Source organism: Schistocerca serialis, chromosome 2 (genome assembly GCF_023864345.2).
Source record: "Schistocerca serialis cubense isolate TAMUIC-IGC-003099 chromosome 2, iqSchSeri2.2, whole genome shotgun sequence".
In the NCBI taxonomy this organism is placed as follows: domain Eukaryota; kingdom Metazoa; phylum Arthropoda; class Insecta; order Orthoptera; family Acrididae; genus Schistocerca; species Schistocerca serialis.
In genome coordinates, this window is record NC_064639.1 from 306,563,361 (window position 1) to 306,578,121 (window position 14,761).

General features: G+C 38.6%; 1 protein-coding gene across 10 annotated transcripts in view; it reads right to left on the bottom strand.

Moving 5' to 3' along the window:
* The window catches only part of LOC126457080 (2',3'-cyclic-nucleotide 3'-phosphodiesterase-like), a 183,323-nt gene that overhangs the window by 128,941 nt on the left and 39,621 nt on the right, over positions 1 to 14,761 (bottom strand). For all 10 annotated transcript variants that reach the window (XM_050093092.1, XM_050093088.1, XM_050093089.1 and 7 more), the window contains one exon: positions 7,601 to 8,031. In XM_050093092.1, the coding sequence (XP_049949049.1) occupies positions 7,601 to 8,031 (431 nt within the window). The remainder of the gene's footprint in view (positions 1 to 7,600; positions 8,032 to 14,761) is intronic.

The window sequence follows — 14,761 nt, forward strand, 5'->3', positions numbered from 1 at the left end:
TGAGCAAGATGTATGAGACAGGCGAAATACCCTCAGACTTCAAGAAGAATATAATAATTCCAATCCCAAAGAAAGCAGGTGTTGACAGATCTGAAAAATTACCAAACTATCAGTTTAATAAGTCACAGCTGCAAAATACTAACATGAATTCTTTACAGATGAATGGAAAAACTGGTAGAAGCCGACCTCGGGGAAGATCAGTTTGGATTCCGTAGAAATATTGGAACACGTGAGGCAATACTGACCTTATGACTTATCTTAGAAGAAAGATTAAGGAAAGGCAAACCTACGTTTCTAGCATTTGTAGACTTAGAGAAAGCTTTTGACAATGCTGACTGGAATACTCTTTTTCAAATTCTAAAGGTGGCAGGGGTAAAATACAGGGAGCGAAAGGCTATTTACAATTTGTACAGAAACCAGATGGCAGTTATAATAGTGGAGGGGCATGAAAGGGAAGCAGTGGTTGGGAAGGGAGTGAGACAGGGTTGTAGCCTCTCCCCGATGTTATTCAATCTGTATATTGAGCAAGCAGTAAAGGAAACAAAAGAAAAATTTGGAGTAGGTATTAAAATCCATGGAGAAGAAATAAAAACTTTGAGGTTCGCCGATGACATTGTAATTCTATCAGAGACAGCAAAGGACTTGGAAGAGCAATTGAACGGAATGGATAGTGTCTTGAAAGGAGGATATAAGATGAACATCAACAAAAGCAAAACGAGGATAATAGAATGTAGTCTAATTAAGTCGGGTGATGTTGAGGGAATTAGATTAGGAAATGAGACACTTAAAGTAGTAAATGAGTTTTGCTATTTGGGGAGCAAAATAACTGACGATGGTCGAAGTAGAGAAGATATAAAATGTAGACTGGCAATGGCAAGGAAAGTGTTTCTGAAGAAGAGAAATTTGTCAACATCGAGTATAGATTTAAGTGCAAGGAAGTGGTTTCTGAAAGTATTTGTATGGAGTGTAGCCATGTATGGAAGTGAAACATGGACGATTAACAGTTTGGACAAGAAGAGAATAGAAGCTTTCGAAATGTGGTGCTACAGAAGAATGCTGAAGATTAGATGGGTAGATCAAATAACTATTGATGAAGTATTGAATAGAATTGGGGAGAAGAGGAGTATGTGGCACAACTTGACAAAAAGAAGGGACCGGTTAGCAGAACATGTTCTGAGGCATCAAGGGATCACAAATTTAGCATTGGAGGACAGCGTGGAGGGTAAAAACCGTAGAGGGAGACCAAGAGATGAATACACTAAGCAGATTCAGAAGGATGTGGGTTGCAGTAAGTACAGGGTTATTACAAATGATTGAAGCGATTTCACAGCTCTACAATAACTTTATTATTTGAGATATTTTCACAATGCTTTGCACACACATACAAAAACTCAAAAAGTTTTTTTAGGCATTCACAAATGTTCGATATGTGCCCCTTTAGTGATTCGGCAGACATCAAGCCGATAATCAAGTTCCTCCCACACTCGGCGCAGCATGTCCAAATCAATGAGTTCGAAAGCATCGTTGATGCGAGCTCGCAGTTCTGGCACATTTCTTGGTAGAGGAGGTTTAAACACTGAATCTTTCACATAACCCCACAGAAAGAAATCGCATGGGGTTCAGTCGGGAGAGCGTGGAGGCCATGATATGAATTGCTGATCATGATCTCCACCACGACCGATCCATCAGTTTTCCAAACTCTTGTTTAAGAAATGCCGAACATCATGATGGAAGTGCGGTGGAGCACCATCATGTTGAAAGATGAAGTCGACGTTGTCGGTCTCCAGTTGTGGCATGAGCCAATTTTCCAGCATGTCCAGATACACGTGTCCTGTAACGTTTTTTTCGCAGAAGAAAAAGGTGCCATAAACTTTAAACCGTGAGATTGCACAAAACACGTTAACTTTCGGTGAATTGCAAATTTGCTGCACGAATGCGTGAGGATTCTCTACCGCCCCGATTCGCACATTGTGTCTGTTCACTTCACCGTTAAGAAAAAATGTTGCTTCATCACTGAAAACAAGTTTCGCACTGAACGCATCCTCTTCCATAAGCTGTTGCAACCGCGCCGAAAATTCAAAGCGTTTGACTTTGTCATCAGGTGTCAGGGCTTGTAGCAATTGTAAACGGTAAGGCTTCTGCTTTAGCCTTTTCCGTAAGATTTTCCAAACCGTCGGCTGTGGTACGTTTAGCTCCCTGCTTGCTTTATTCGACGACTTCCGCGGGCTACGCGTGAAACTTGCCCGCACGTGTTCAACCGTTTCTTCGCTCACTGCAGGCCGACCCATTGATTTCCCCTTACAGAGGCATCCAGAAGCTTTGAACTGCGCATACCATCGCCGAATGGAGTTAGCAGTTGGTGGATCTTTGTTGAACTTCGTCCTGAAGTGTCGTTGCACTGTTATGACTGACTGATGTGAGTGCATTTCAAGCACGACATACGCTTTCTCGGCTCCTGTCGCCATTTTGTCTCACTGCACTCTCGAGCGCTCTGGCGGCACAAATCTGAAGTGCGGCTTCAGCCGAACAAAACTTTATGAGTTTTTCTACATATCTGTAGTGTGTCGTGACCATATGTCAATGAATGGAGCTACAGTGAATTTATGAAATTGCTTCAATCATTTGTAATAGCCCTGTACTGGGAGATGAAGAAGCTTGCGCAGGATAGGGTAGCATGGAGAGCTGCATCAAACCAGTCTCAGGACTGAAGACCACAAAAACAACAACAACACATACTTCATATGATAACAGATTTTTTGTTCTGGCCGCTTGCTGCATGAGCAGAGCTTTAGCGAACTTCTTCTTCTAGCAGCTTCCTAGAGCCAACAAACACTAGCACACACTAGCGCGAAACTAGAATTAGATAGAGGCAAATAGTTCTGCTGTATGCCGTTAGACTGCGCGCGCTGCCTCTTTGCAGCTGACAACTGACAAGTCACTTTACACAGAACTCGCATTTCAGACAACAATTGCCTATTGTTAATTTATAGCCAGTGCTTTCACAGATGATGGGGTCCTCGAGAAAATTTTGTTGGGAACCCATGGTCTAGAGTGAGAGATGACATTATTGTTAAATCTTTCATGAAGTGCGGTATAAGTAATGCTCTTGATGGCAGTGAAAACCATGTTGTATATGAAGAGCCTCACAATGACAACAAAGAGGAAGAGGAGGGGGGAAGGTCGAAGAAGAAGAAGAAGAAGAAGAAGAAAGTTCAGATGATGATTTTTAGTAGTCTCGCTTTGCAATCTAATAACAAAAATTGTAAAAATGTTATTTAAGAAACTTAAGGATTCAGGTGTGTCTTAAAGTCTGTAGCATCTTATAGTGTGTTGAATACGGTACTATTTTTTATATTCAATGTAACTGTAATGTGTAACTGTTACCATGTTGAAAAGTCAAATGTGTACAAAACAATAATAATATTGGAATAAGTGAGATTTAGGAATGGAGCCAGAAGGGTAATTCAGACTCTAAACTCATAGATATGAAGAGGGTTGACTAAGTTAACAAAAGTTGTCCAGGGATGCTTGATTCAGTGTCCAGCCTGTGATGGTTGCTACTTTTGTGGTTTCAGGCATTTAATGTCTAGGTTATTAGCAGCCACAAATGTTTTCCTTGTTTGAGTGAGCTAAAAATACTAATAAAACATTTCTTATCCATTCAGTCGAACATCAGTAGCAGACCTAACACAAAATAATTTCCAATTTAGATCAACGCAGAAAGCGACACTGCATAGCGCATGGTGGAAAACAGACCCAGGAAGGTGTCTTCGCCCAAGAGATGGAGAATGAGTGGGACTGAAATGAGACGACGAAAAAGTGGGCTAAAGATCTCAATGCATGATGGACACAACGCACCATGTACGGTGCCCTTCCCCAATTGGCTCGCTCTTCAGGAAAATTTTGAAGAATGGAGGTCATACCCTGCAGGGACCTTCACATAAAGGCCGAAAAGTGTGAAACTCCTTTTGGTTGCCTCTTACAACAGGTAGGAATACCTCGGGCCTATTCTTACCCCCGGACCCACTGGGGGGTTTAGGGAACAGTCATGTTAATTCACAACTTTTAAAATGTGTGCTATGTCACCATCTAAAATAGACGGCAAATCTTTAGGCTGTTGTGGGGCTGCACTGCTGCCAACAAATAAAACATATTCACTAAAACATGTCACACTGTCAGCACTGCAACACAAGCACTTCACACTGGTAATTTCTCTCCCTGTAGGAGAAACCTATGCGTCAAGATACAGAGGACTTTAATGACACTTAATTCTGCCTCTGTGACTGCAAGGAACTGACGGTGGTCGGATGACTGATTTCTACAACTGTAATTAATTTATTACTTGCCATTTCCAGCCACTACCAATTCCCATATCAGCAGCTACAGAAGAAATTAACACAGATTTTATTTACTCTCATCTAACCTAACAGCTTCTCCTCTGAGAATCATTACAGTCAGTAAGATTCCTCCTTCCACTCTAAAACAGCTTATCATGTTTCTGCTGTCAAGTACCTATTCAAACTTTTTGTATATCATTTAGTTTTAAAATTTCAGTTGATTCTACAAATTGCACTAGAAAATAGTTAACAATTTACAAATTTTCAATTTCATACTATATATTGTGTAACTCATAATCCAACTTAGCAACACAACAGCAGCTTAAAAGTGAAATAGAGCAATAAATAACTAATAAAATGTGCATACAAGATCATAATAGGTGCCACTGAACTGTATGGTCAGACAATAAGGTAAACCAGAAAGTTGTTTTGGACGCCACAATGCTATTTAGGCATGGTCCTATTTGAGGTGCTGTGCTGTGGGCTTCCTTTGATCTCTGAAGTGACTTGCCCAGTCAGTTATAAAGTTACCTATAGTTTAATGTGGACTCAGAATGCAACTCTGGATTTTTCACAACAACATTGACAAACATGAAAGAAACAGAAGGTATGGGATAAAAATCCTTGGATGACTGGGGACTGAGCTCCAGACCTTTGTAACCATAGTCTGGCACTTAAGCACTGACCAATTGAGTCACATGATCAGAAATCTAACACTGTGCTGACATTTAAGATGAAGCTCTTTGGCCTCCTCTCGCCATTCAAGGCATGGGTGTTCTGTTGCCTGGTGCTAACACCTTATTTTATCTACTGCTACATTTCTGGCTCATCTAGATACCTGATAGCATTGTGTTCTGTATGAATTTAACAAAGCACATTACATCTGTAAAAGCTTATCATTAGTAATGTTCAAACTCTGCAATTTGATTATATGAGATCCTCCTGTGCCAATGAAGTGTAGTAATGCCACAGCAACATGTACAATTAGGGAGCAGTGTTATACTAATCCCAAAAATCCTCTAGAAACTTAATTTGACCATATATACTTCACTGGACTGTTCAATTACAGTCATTCACACACAGTAAACTATTTTCATAGACCAATAAGTTTCGTATCATTAGCTTGCTCTGTTCTAAGCATTGTAATGTACACAAAAAAGTAGTTTACATTAAAAGTAACAGGTAAAGCTTTCTGCAGGCACACACATACAAATTTTTAAGAACTGTTTCCGCAAATAATACAGTTTTCAGCTTCCTATGGACTGAAGTCATAGTGTTAATTAATGCACAACTTCCCATGTACATTATTCACACATGTAACATGGAAAATATTCAACAATGGTACAATAAAAAATACATTCCCTCCTTAACAAGGAGACGCCTTAGACAGAGCAAACTAACTGGATTTGGATCATATTTGACAGGTTGCTTGTGTACAAAATGAAAGATAAATGTAAATGTCGTGTGACTAGGGCCTCCCGTCGGGTAGACCATTCACCGGGTGCAAGTCTTTCGATTTGACGCCACTTCAGCGACTTGCGCGTCAATGGGGATGAAATGATGACTGTAAGATATTTTGGCTCAACACACCTCTGTTTTTCAGAAAACCGTCCCTAAAGTTCAGGGTATACAACTGAATCAAAAGTGACAGGATCTGCAGGTAACTGAAAACTGAGCACTGTTCATTATCATATACGTGGGCCGCAAATGCAAATTTTGCTATAAATCAAAGCAACAAAAAGTTAAGACTGCCACTTATATCCCAGAAAGGTTTATGTTAGTCAATGAAAGTGTCACTAGTGTAGCAACCAAGGCACTTGGGTGGAGAGCGCAGAACCTTTGTTTGATTCCAAATGCACTCTGCACTTTTTTATTTATAGTTTCATCCCTATCAAAATTAGTAAGAATAGGTGGGTTAGTAATATAATCAGTAGGGAATAGTAACAAGGTAGGCAAATAAATTTCACCAACGACTTGGATTAGCAAAGCATTAAAATGTCAAATCTCATTGTATGAAAACAACTGTGAATAATATTGCTGCATATTCTTTCCAAAGGATCATCAACAGCCAACTGCGCTATGCTCATTTACGGAGAAGTGTCGTACAGAACTTTAGTTTCAAAATTGCAATGCGCTTCTGGAAACCAAGTGGGAATTGCACAACTGCATGGATGCAACAATGATTTGAACTATAATTCACGATCAACTTTCTGAATCGATTTTTCAGGTTATGTAATTGTATGAGGGTTATACACTAAAATTAATTCACAAAAATGAAATATTTTAAAATGTAAACCAATACTGTTTTTTGTGATATTTTCTGAAGGAACAATTTAATTGTGCGAAGATTTCATTCATTAGATGTTCTTGGTGACACATGTATAGCTTCATATGTTTAGATGACAAGTACCACCCATGTAGTTCACTGAAGGAAACTGAGGACATTTAACAGTGCGTGTGAAAGAGCCATTGTAAGGCAAGCAGGATTAAAATTTTAATTCTCTACTAATCCATATCACATGAAAAATTTATTTGCCTATCTTATAATTATTACTTACTGATCATGTTATTAACCCTCCTATTACTATCAATTACAATTGGGGCAGGGGGGAATATACTTGTAGAATGCATCTGGGAATCAAACATAGGTTCTATCCTCACCAGCCAGATCCCTTGGTTGGTAAACTAGCGGTACTTTCGTTGAACAGCATTCACCTTATGGGTGCTTAAACAGCACTCGTAACAGTTTCTTCCCCCAATTTGTGGGAAAATACGCATTTGTGAACCTCAATTTCAAATATCTACCAATCATTTCAATTAGTCAATTATGTGTCACAAAATTTAGATATGGGTTGTCTCAAAATGGGGGAGGTAGGATACTGAGCCAAAATATCTTAAGTCTTTCATTTTAGGTTGCACACAAGCAACCTGCCAAATATTAGCCAAATTGGTTGTTCGTATCTGAAACCTTCCCCTCGCAAGTACAGTGGTAGCACAGAAACACATTTGTAAAGTTATACATATATTTGTTATTTGTCATAATTTCCCATTAGGAAACAATAGTCACAAGCTTCTTGTATGTATAAGCAATTTATCTAGTATGAGAACATACAACCACAGTTTACTTTTGTTTTGATTTGACTAATCTACTTATTTTTCTCAACAATCTACATTTTAATGACATTCTGAATGTGTAGAATTGTGTGACAGTATATAATTTCAAGAGACCAAACATAGTCTTAAAAATGATGAAAAGTGATTACCTGACTTATCTTCCAATGAGCTAAAACTCTGGAAATCTTCTTCAAATTCAGGTAACTTCAGGCACTCTTCAAGATATGCTTGACCAACAAGTAACAGCATACGAGAATCAGATTCATTCAGAAACCAGCCAAAATAAAGTGGCAAGACTGTTTCCCACTGTTCCAATTTCTTTTGAATAGTCTCTTCTCGTACATTATGTTGATTCTTAATTGATAAAAAAAGGGGATCATCTTTCCACGGTGTTTGCGGTTCCACTAGGACAACAGTATAGCAAGTTTTAAATGCTAACAGAAAGTAGTACTCCATTGGCCACTTCTGAACATTAGTGTTATCAATAACTATAACATTTTCATTTCTTATGCAAGCACGTCTCGCTTTCTCCTGACAATATTCATGAGCCTCTCTCAGCTTCTTTGGATTAAACATGTACCTGAAATCAATTTTTCATGAATCACAGACAAATTGACCAAATAAAACTACACTTGAAAAGCTGAATGAAAAAAATGGAAAGGGAACCAGAACAGCAGTAAGATAAGTATTGACTGCGTTAACTCCTACATTAACTTAGTCATGAGATACAAAAATTCAACAATGTAAGATGATGTGCTATCTAGTTTTTTAATAGTCCCCCCCCCCCTCCCCACACCTCTCCTTCAATATAAGCATTTAAAGGAGGATTTTCTTTATTAAGCCAGAGATGCTTCAAAAGCATTTACTTTACATAAAGAAAATATTTCTGTTTGTTGTCTTCATTATAAAAACTTCAGTTTGATTGATTTTCATTTTAGAAGGGGAGAAGAAGGTGGGAGGAGAGTGGGGCATGGCAATTGTGAGTGGGCTTCAATTTGAATATAAATTACTTTCTCCTCCATGTAATATTCCAATAGGAGTTTTTTTTAATTTTTTATTTTTCAAACAACAAAACACTAACTTCCACAAGCTCACATATTACAAATGTAACGCACTGAAAAATTAATGAGCACTTCTCCATGAAGCTAAAAATTTAAAGCGTATTAGTTTGCAATTCATACATTTGAGTTTTGGGTTTTCTGAATGTACATGTCCATATATCACTATAGTGGAGATGAGGATGAAGTGGAACACAGCCAATCAGTTGCAGAAATGAAGGGTTCATTCAAACTCCTTGGCCTATGTTTTGACATACTTAAAAAGTCTTCTTCAAAAGATCAATGGTTACACTGGTTACATATAATGTTGTGGAGATACATTAAAAACTAAAAATGTGCCAATGAAAGATAAAATTCACATCCATAATAGTAAAACCATACAAATAACTCTGATTGTCATTAGGCAGTATTTCACTTGTTACATTTGTGAAGTACTGTCTAATGACAACCAGCTTGAATTGTATAGTTCTACTATTATGGAGGTACATTTTTCTGTCATTGGAGCTTTATGGCTACAATTTTAACATACCACCATAAAATTATCTACACCTACATCTACGCAGATACTCCGTGAGCCACTTTATGGTACATGGCATACCACTTCTTGTCATTTCCTATCCTGTTCCACTTGCAAACAGAGCGAGGGAAAAACGATTGTCTATATGCCTCCATATGAGCCCTAATTTCTTATATCTTGTCTTCGTGGTCTTTACGCATAGTGTATGCTGGCAGCAGGAGAATCGGTCGGCAGTCAGCTCCAAATGCGGGGTCTTTAAATTTTCTCAATAGTGTTTCTCAGAAAGAACATCGCCTTCCCTTCCTAAAATTCTCCCAATAAACCAAAGTCGACCATTCGCCTTCCCTACCACAGTTTTCACACGCTCATTCCACTTCATACTGCTTTGCATCGTTACACCTGTATTTAAATGTCTTGACTGTGTCAAGCAGGACACTAGTAACACTGTATCTGAACATTACAGGTTTGGTCTTCCTACTCATCTGCATTAACTTACATTTTTCCACAGTTAGCACTAGCTGCCATTCATCACACCATCTGGTAATTTTGTCTAAGTTGTCTTGTATCTTCCTACAGTCACTCAACTTCAACAACTTGCCATACACGAAAGTATCATCAGAAAAAAACTGCAGATTGCTGCCCACCCTGTTCACCAAATCATTTATGTATATAGAGAACAGCAGCGGTCCTATTACACTTCCCTGGGACACTACCAATGATACTGATGTCTCTGATGAACAATGACTGTCAAAGACAACATCTGATGTTCTATTATTAAAGAGTCTTCAAGCTACTCACATATCTGTGAACTTATTCCATATGCCCATACCTTATTAACACCTTGCAATGGGGCACCGTGTCATATGCTTTTGGGAAATCTGTAAATATGGAATCTGCCTGTTGCCTTTCATCCATTGTTCGTAGTATATTATGTGAGAAATGGGCATGCTGAATTTTGCATGAGCTACGCTGATTCGTGGACATAAGCTACTCTGTCTCAAGAAAGTTTATTATATTTGAACAGAGAATATGTTCAAGGATTCTGCAGCAAACAGAAGTTAGGGATAATGGTCTGTAATTCTGCGGGTCTGTCCTTTCAGCCTTCCTACGTACTAGAGTCACCTGCGCTTTCTCCAGTCGCTTAGGACTTTGTGCCAGGAGAGAGATTCATGATAAATGCAAGCTAGGTAAGGGGTCAATGCCACAGAGTACTCTTTGTAAACTCAAACTGAGATTCCATCTGGACCTGGTGATTTATTTGCTTTCAAATCTTTCAGTTGTTTCTCTATGCCAGGTATGCTTATTACTATGTCATCCATACAGGAGTCTGTCCGATGGTCAAATATTGGTATGTTTGTACAATTCTCCCGTGTGAATGATTTCTTGACTAACTATCTTTTGGAGTTTGAATAAACCTTTTGTTTCTGCAACTGACTGGCTGTATTTCACTTTACCCTCCTAAACTGCTGCATCCAGCCATACTCAAAACTTTATAGTCAAGAGTTCCAGACCCATCTTCCAGTTTTGCTGCATCAACAGAGGTCACACTGGAATGGCTCTGAACACTATGGGACTTAACATCTGAGGTCATCAGTCCCCTAGAACTTAGAACTACTTAAACCTAACTAACCTAAGGACATCACACACATCCATGCCCGAGGCAGGATTCGAACCTGCGACCGTAGCAGTCACGCGGTTCCAGACTGAAGCGCCTAGAACCGCTCAGCCACTGCGGCCGGGAGAGGTCACATTGGAAGATACAGGAATGATAAGCAATTCAAAAATACAATTTGATCTCAAATACAAGCTCCTTTTCCTACATAACATCTGTTGTTATTATGTCACATTGTATGTTAGTTTCAGAAACAATTCTTTCGATATCTCCAATGGAAATAGGCACAGTACTCTGCATCTCACCATTGCACTCATGTTTTGATTCTGACTGGATGTGTGTTTCAAAACAAGTCATCATCGTCGTCGTCACCACCACCACCACCACCACCACCACCGCTGCCACAATTACCATCAGCCTGCTGAGTGAAGCTCAAAGCTTCTTAGAGTACAGGGTGTACATAAAGTCCGAGAACACTTTCAATTATTTATTGTACCAGAACCAAACACTGTACAGATATCACGTACCATATACCACCACAGCATAGTTTAGTAACTTGCCAGTAGTCAGCACTGGTCACAAACATGGCGAATTCAGGTGCAGAGCGAGCTTTCTGTGTGCTGGAGTTCGACAAAAACAAATGTGCTACAGCTATTCAACGGATGTTTAGAACCAAGTATGGTAAGAAGCCACCAACAAGGAAGGCCATTTACCACTGGCACAACAAATTCATTAGGACGGGTTGCTTGTGCCCAGCAAAGAAAAGTGGACATCCCAGTGTGAGTGAAATGGATGTGGAGTGCATACGAGAGACATTCAGAAGGAGTCCAAAGAAATCGGTGGTTCGCGTATCAAATGTTTGTAAAAAAACTTTCAGAGTTTCTTTACAAAATGCAATATGTATGACATCTGTACAATGTTCAGTTTTTGTGCAATAAATAATTGAAAGTGTTCCCAGACTTTATGTACACACTGTATTTACAACAGTTAATGGTGGTGGATGACAGGCAATATTCACAGCCAGTTTTCTCCCTATCTCCCTACAGTATATTTCTAAATCTTGATTCTCAAACTTTTGTATGAAATCTACCTTAAAGCTAACTAACTTTATGACCAGGCCTAGAGGACCACATGATGTTGATCATGTCCTCATGATATCCTCTGCCATATGGTATCATTCGCATGAGGTATGAAGGGGCACGGGGCCAGCATGCTGCTCTCCTGGCCACTGTCAGCTTCCCAGACCTTGGAGTTTCTAATTCTCATTCAAATAGCTTCTCCACTGGATTCACGACGCAGAATGGACACCAGTCATCACACCAAGGAAAAATTCTTAGCAGTATTGGGTTGGGAACTGAACCCAGGACCTATGCATGGCACTCAGATGTGCTGACTACAGAGCTTCAGACACAGACGCTAAAAAGAATCACAAGATACAAATGGAAACAAAAGATAAAGAAAGGATGATAATGTCAAAAGGAGGAATATGTGATGGTACACTGAAGAGGAGAGATTAGTAGAGTGTATATAGAAAAGCAAAGGAAGACAGCCTTTGGAAGAGGATGCACATGCAAAGAAGCAAGAAACACTCGCTGTGAATAGACAGATCATGGGAGCCAGCTTCATATAAGTGAACCAGTCTCTATCTCCACAGATCAAGAGAAGTAATGCAATGATGGGGCCTATAACACTGTCAGGAACAATGTAGTTGATTCTGTAGCTGTAGATAATTTATTATAATTCATTTTAATATAGATGCTCATTATACTGCAGGGGTAGTCAACCTTTTATCTGCCTCTGCCCACTTTTGAAGCCCTTTTCATGGTAAAATTTTCTAGCCACCCACTAATTCCACAGCAATGGTGATTTATAATGTAGGGAAATAATTTTACTTTACAACTTTCATAAAGCAGAATTCCTGCAAGTTAAAAGCACTCAATAATAATTACAGGACTTATATTTTATGTTAAAATTTTATGAGAACCTACTGAAAATGTTTTCAAAATCCCTACCACCTAGTGTCCACCAGGCAAGCTGAAATGCCCACTAATGGGAAGTAGGGACCACATTGATTACTTCTGTTCTAACATGTTGGATTCATTTGACACACAGTATGAGAGTCGCACAAGGAAGCAATGGGAGAACATTTGGATAACGTCAGGTGTGAGCAGCACATGATTAACAATTGAAAAACTGGCCATACTAAGCAAGACATATTTTTAAATTGGCAGGCTCTTGTACCTTTATTTCACATCTGTGGAAAATATTCAGGAATGACATTACTGGCACGGCTGGCCACATATTATAGTGTCACTGCACGTCAAGGGGACCAGGTGTCCCCACTTGACCCTCTCCAAATCTAATGAAATTTGGTGTGAAGGTTCTATATGGTCTTAGATGGTTGTACACCAAAATTCAGTCCAATGCCTTCAGTGGTTGAATTTTTAGGGTTTTTTAAAGAGAAGCTACTCATCTTTGCATCACATGCGAAGGTTCAAATGTGACAAGTTTGCTATGCTTTTTGAAAAGTTCTAGCATACATTTGATCATTTGCTTTAATATACATAGACAACTTTTTCTGCTGAATCTCACCATAGCAGAAATTAGGAATTTAGCCATACCTAAACACAGATACATGCCTCTAAAGTGGCTAAAAAACTGCGCACTATTCTGAGAGCCATTGCTACTTTTCATATGAACCACTCACACCAAAACTTCAGACAGTTCTTCCTATCTGTGATTTCTATATATGGATCCAATTTAGTTAAGATTGGACACCTAGATGAAAAGTTTGCCAAAATTTTCTATGTACAAATTTTAGGTTATTTTCAGGAGGAAATATCTCAAATGTGTCTCGTTCAATCCTTTATTTCTTGCTACAGTTGGAAGAGCATGCTCTAAGCTTCCCAAGTTATACTGTTTGATTTCTGAATCTTGCATTTTGATGAGTAAGAATATATTTCAAAATTTACTATTTTAACACTTCGAGAAGATTGAAAAGTGAAATATTTTCCTCATTAAGTCCCACAATTAATTTTTTTATTCCAGTATATAAATCAGTTTCAAACATTAATTTAACACATCTTAAGAACAAGTGTAATACACTACACAGCAAATTTGCAAAACAAAAAAGCTAACAGTCAGTACCATTTTTGGTTAAACAGTTCTACAATTTTGTCAAGGGCAGATTGTGGATAACTGTATTGTCTTCCTGATGATGATGTTGATGGTGCTTCTAAAAAGTCATGAAAATATGTTGCTCAGGAATCCAGCAGGTGTCTTTAGCAGCTGGCCAGTGGAACGAATAAGCAGAACCATGTGGGTGCATAAAGTTGATGAGGACATCTTGCTGTTCATGTGAAATTTCACACACATTTCCAACACACCAAAAATTGTCATACATACGTGCAACATATTGTCCTGGTTGTAAACTTGCAATTGAGATTGCTGGAGTTTCTTCATCTGTTTCAAAGGCATGAACTGTGAATGCTGTACCATCACTGGAAACTCTGCTAACTCTGAACTGATTACAATTAATTGGCTTAAATTGACGACTTTCTCTTGTCACAGGTATTGCATGCCCCATGGAAAACCTTGTTTCTTGATCAGGCTGAATTTTTTCAATCTCTTCTTTTGGTACATAAAAAAATTTTATGCCCGGAATACCAACATTACAGAATTTGAATAAATCAATGGAGTCAATATTTGGTTACCTAAGGGCCTCTGAAGACTAGCATGGCTTGTTTTAAAAAAAAAAAACCATTCATCAGTGATCCAAAAATCCTTTTCGTGTAGACATAAATTGATGAAATTTTTAAAATTCTTATACTGAGCAGCTGAACCATCACTAAAGTAATTAATGTTCTTAATGTTTTCAATCTTTGTTCTTAAATATGCTATTAACATTATTTGAAAGGCATGAACAGCAGTGGTATCATGACGGAGACAGTTGCTGATCATACAAATGCTAATATTCTTGACATTCTTTGCCACCAAAATAGACAACAAATGGATGTAATGTGGCCTGCCTATTCTCTCAATGAAATCCTTGCAAGCATCTTGAACAACAAATGAAGAATTCTCAGCAAAGTCCATCAATATAATTAATTCATTTTCTGCAAGA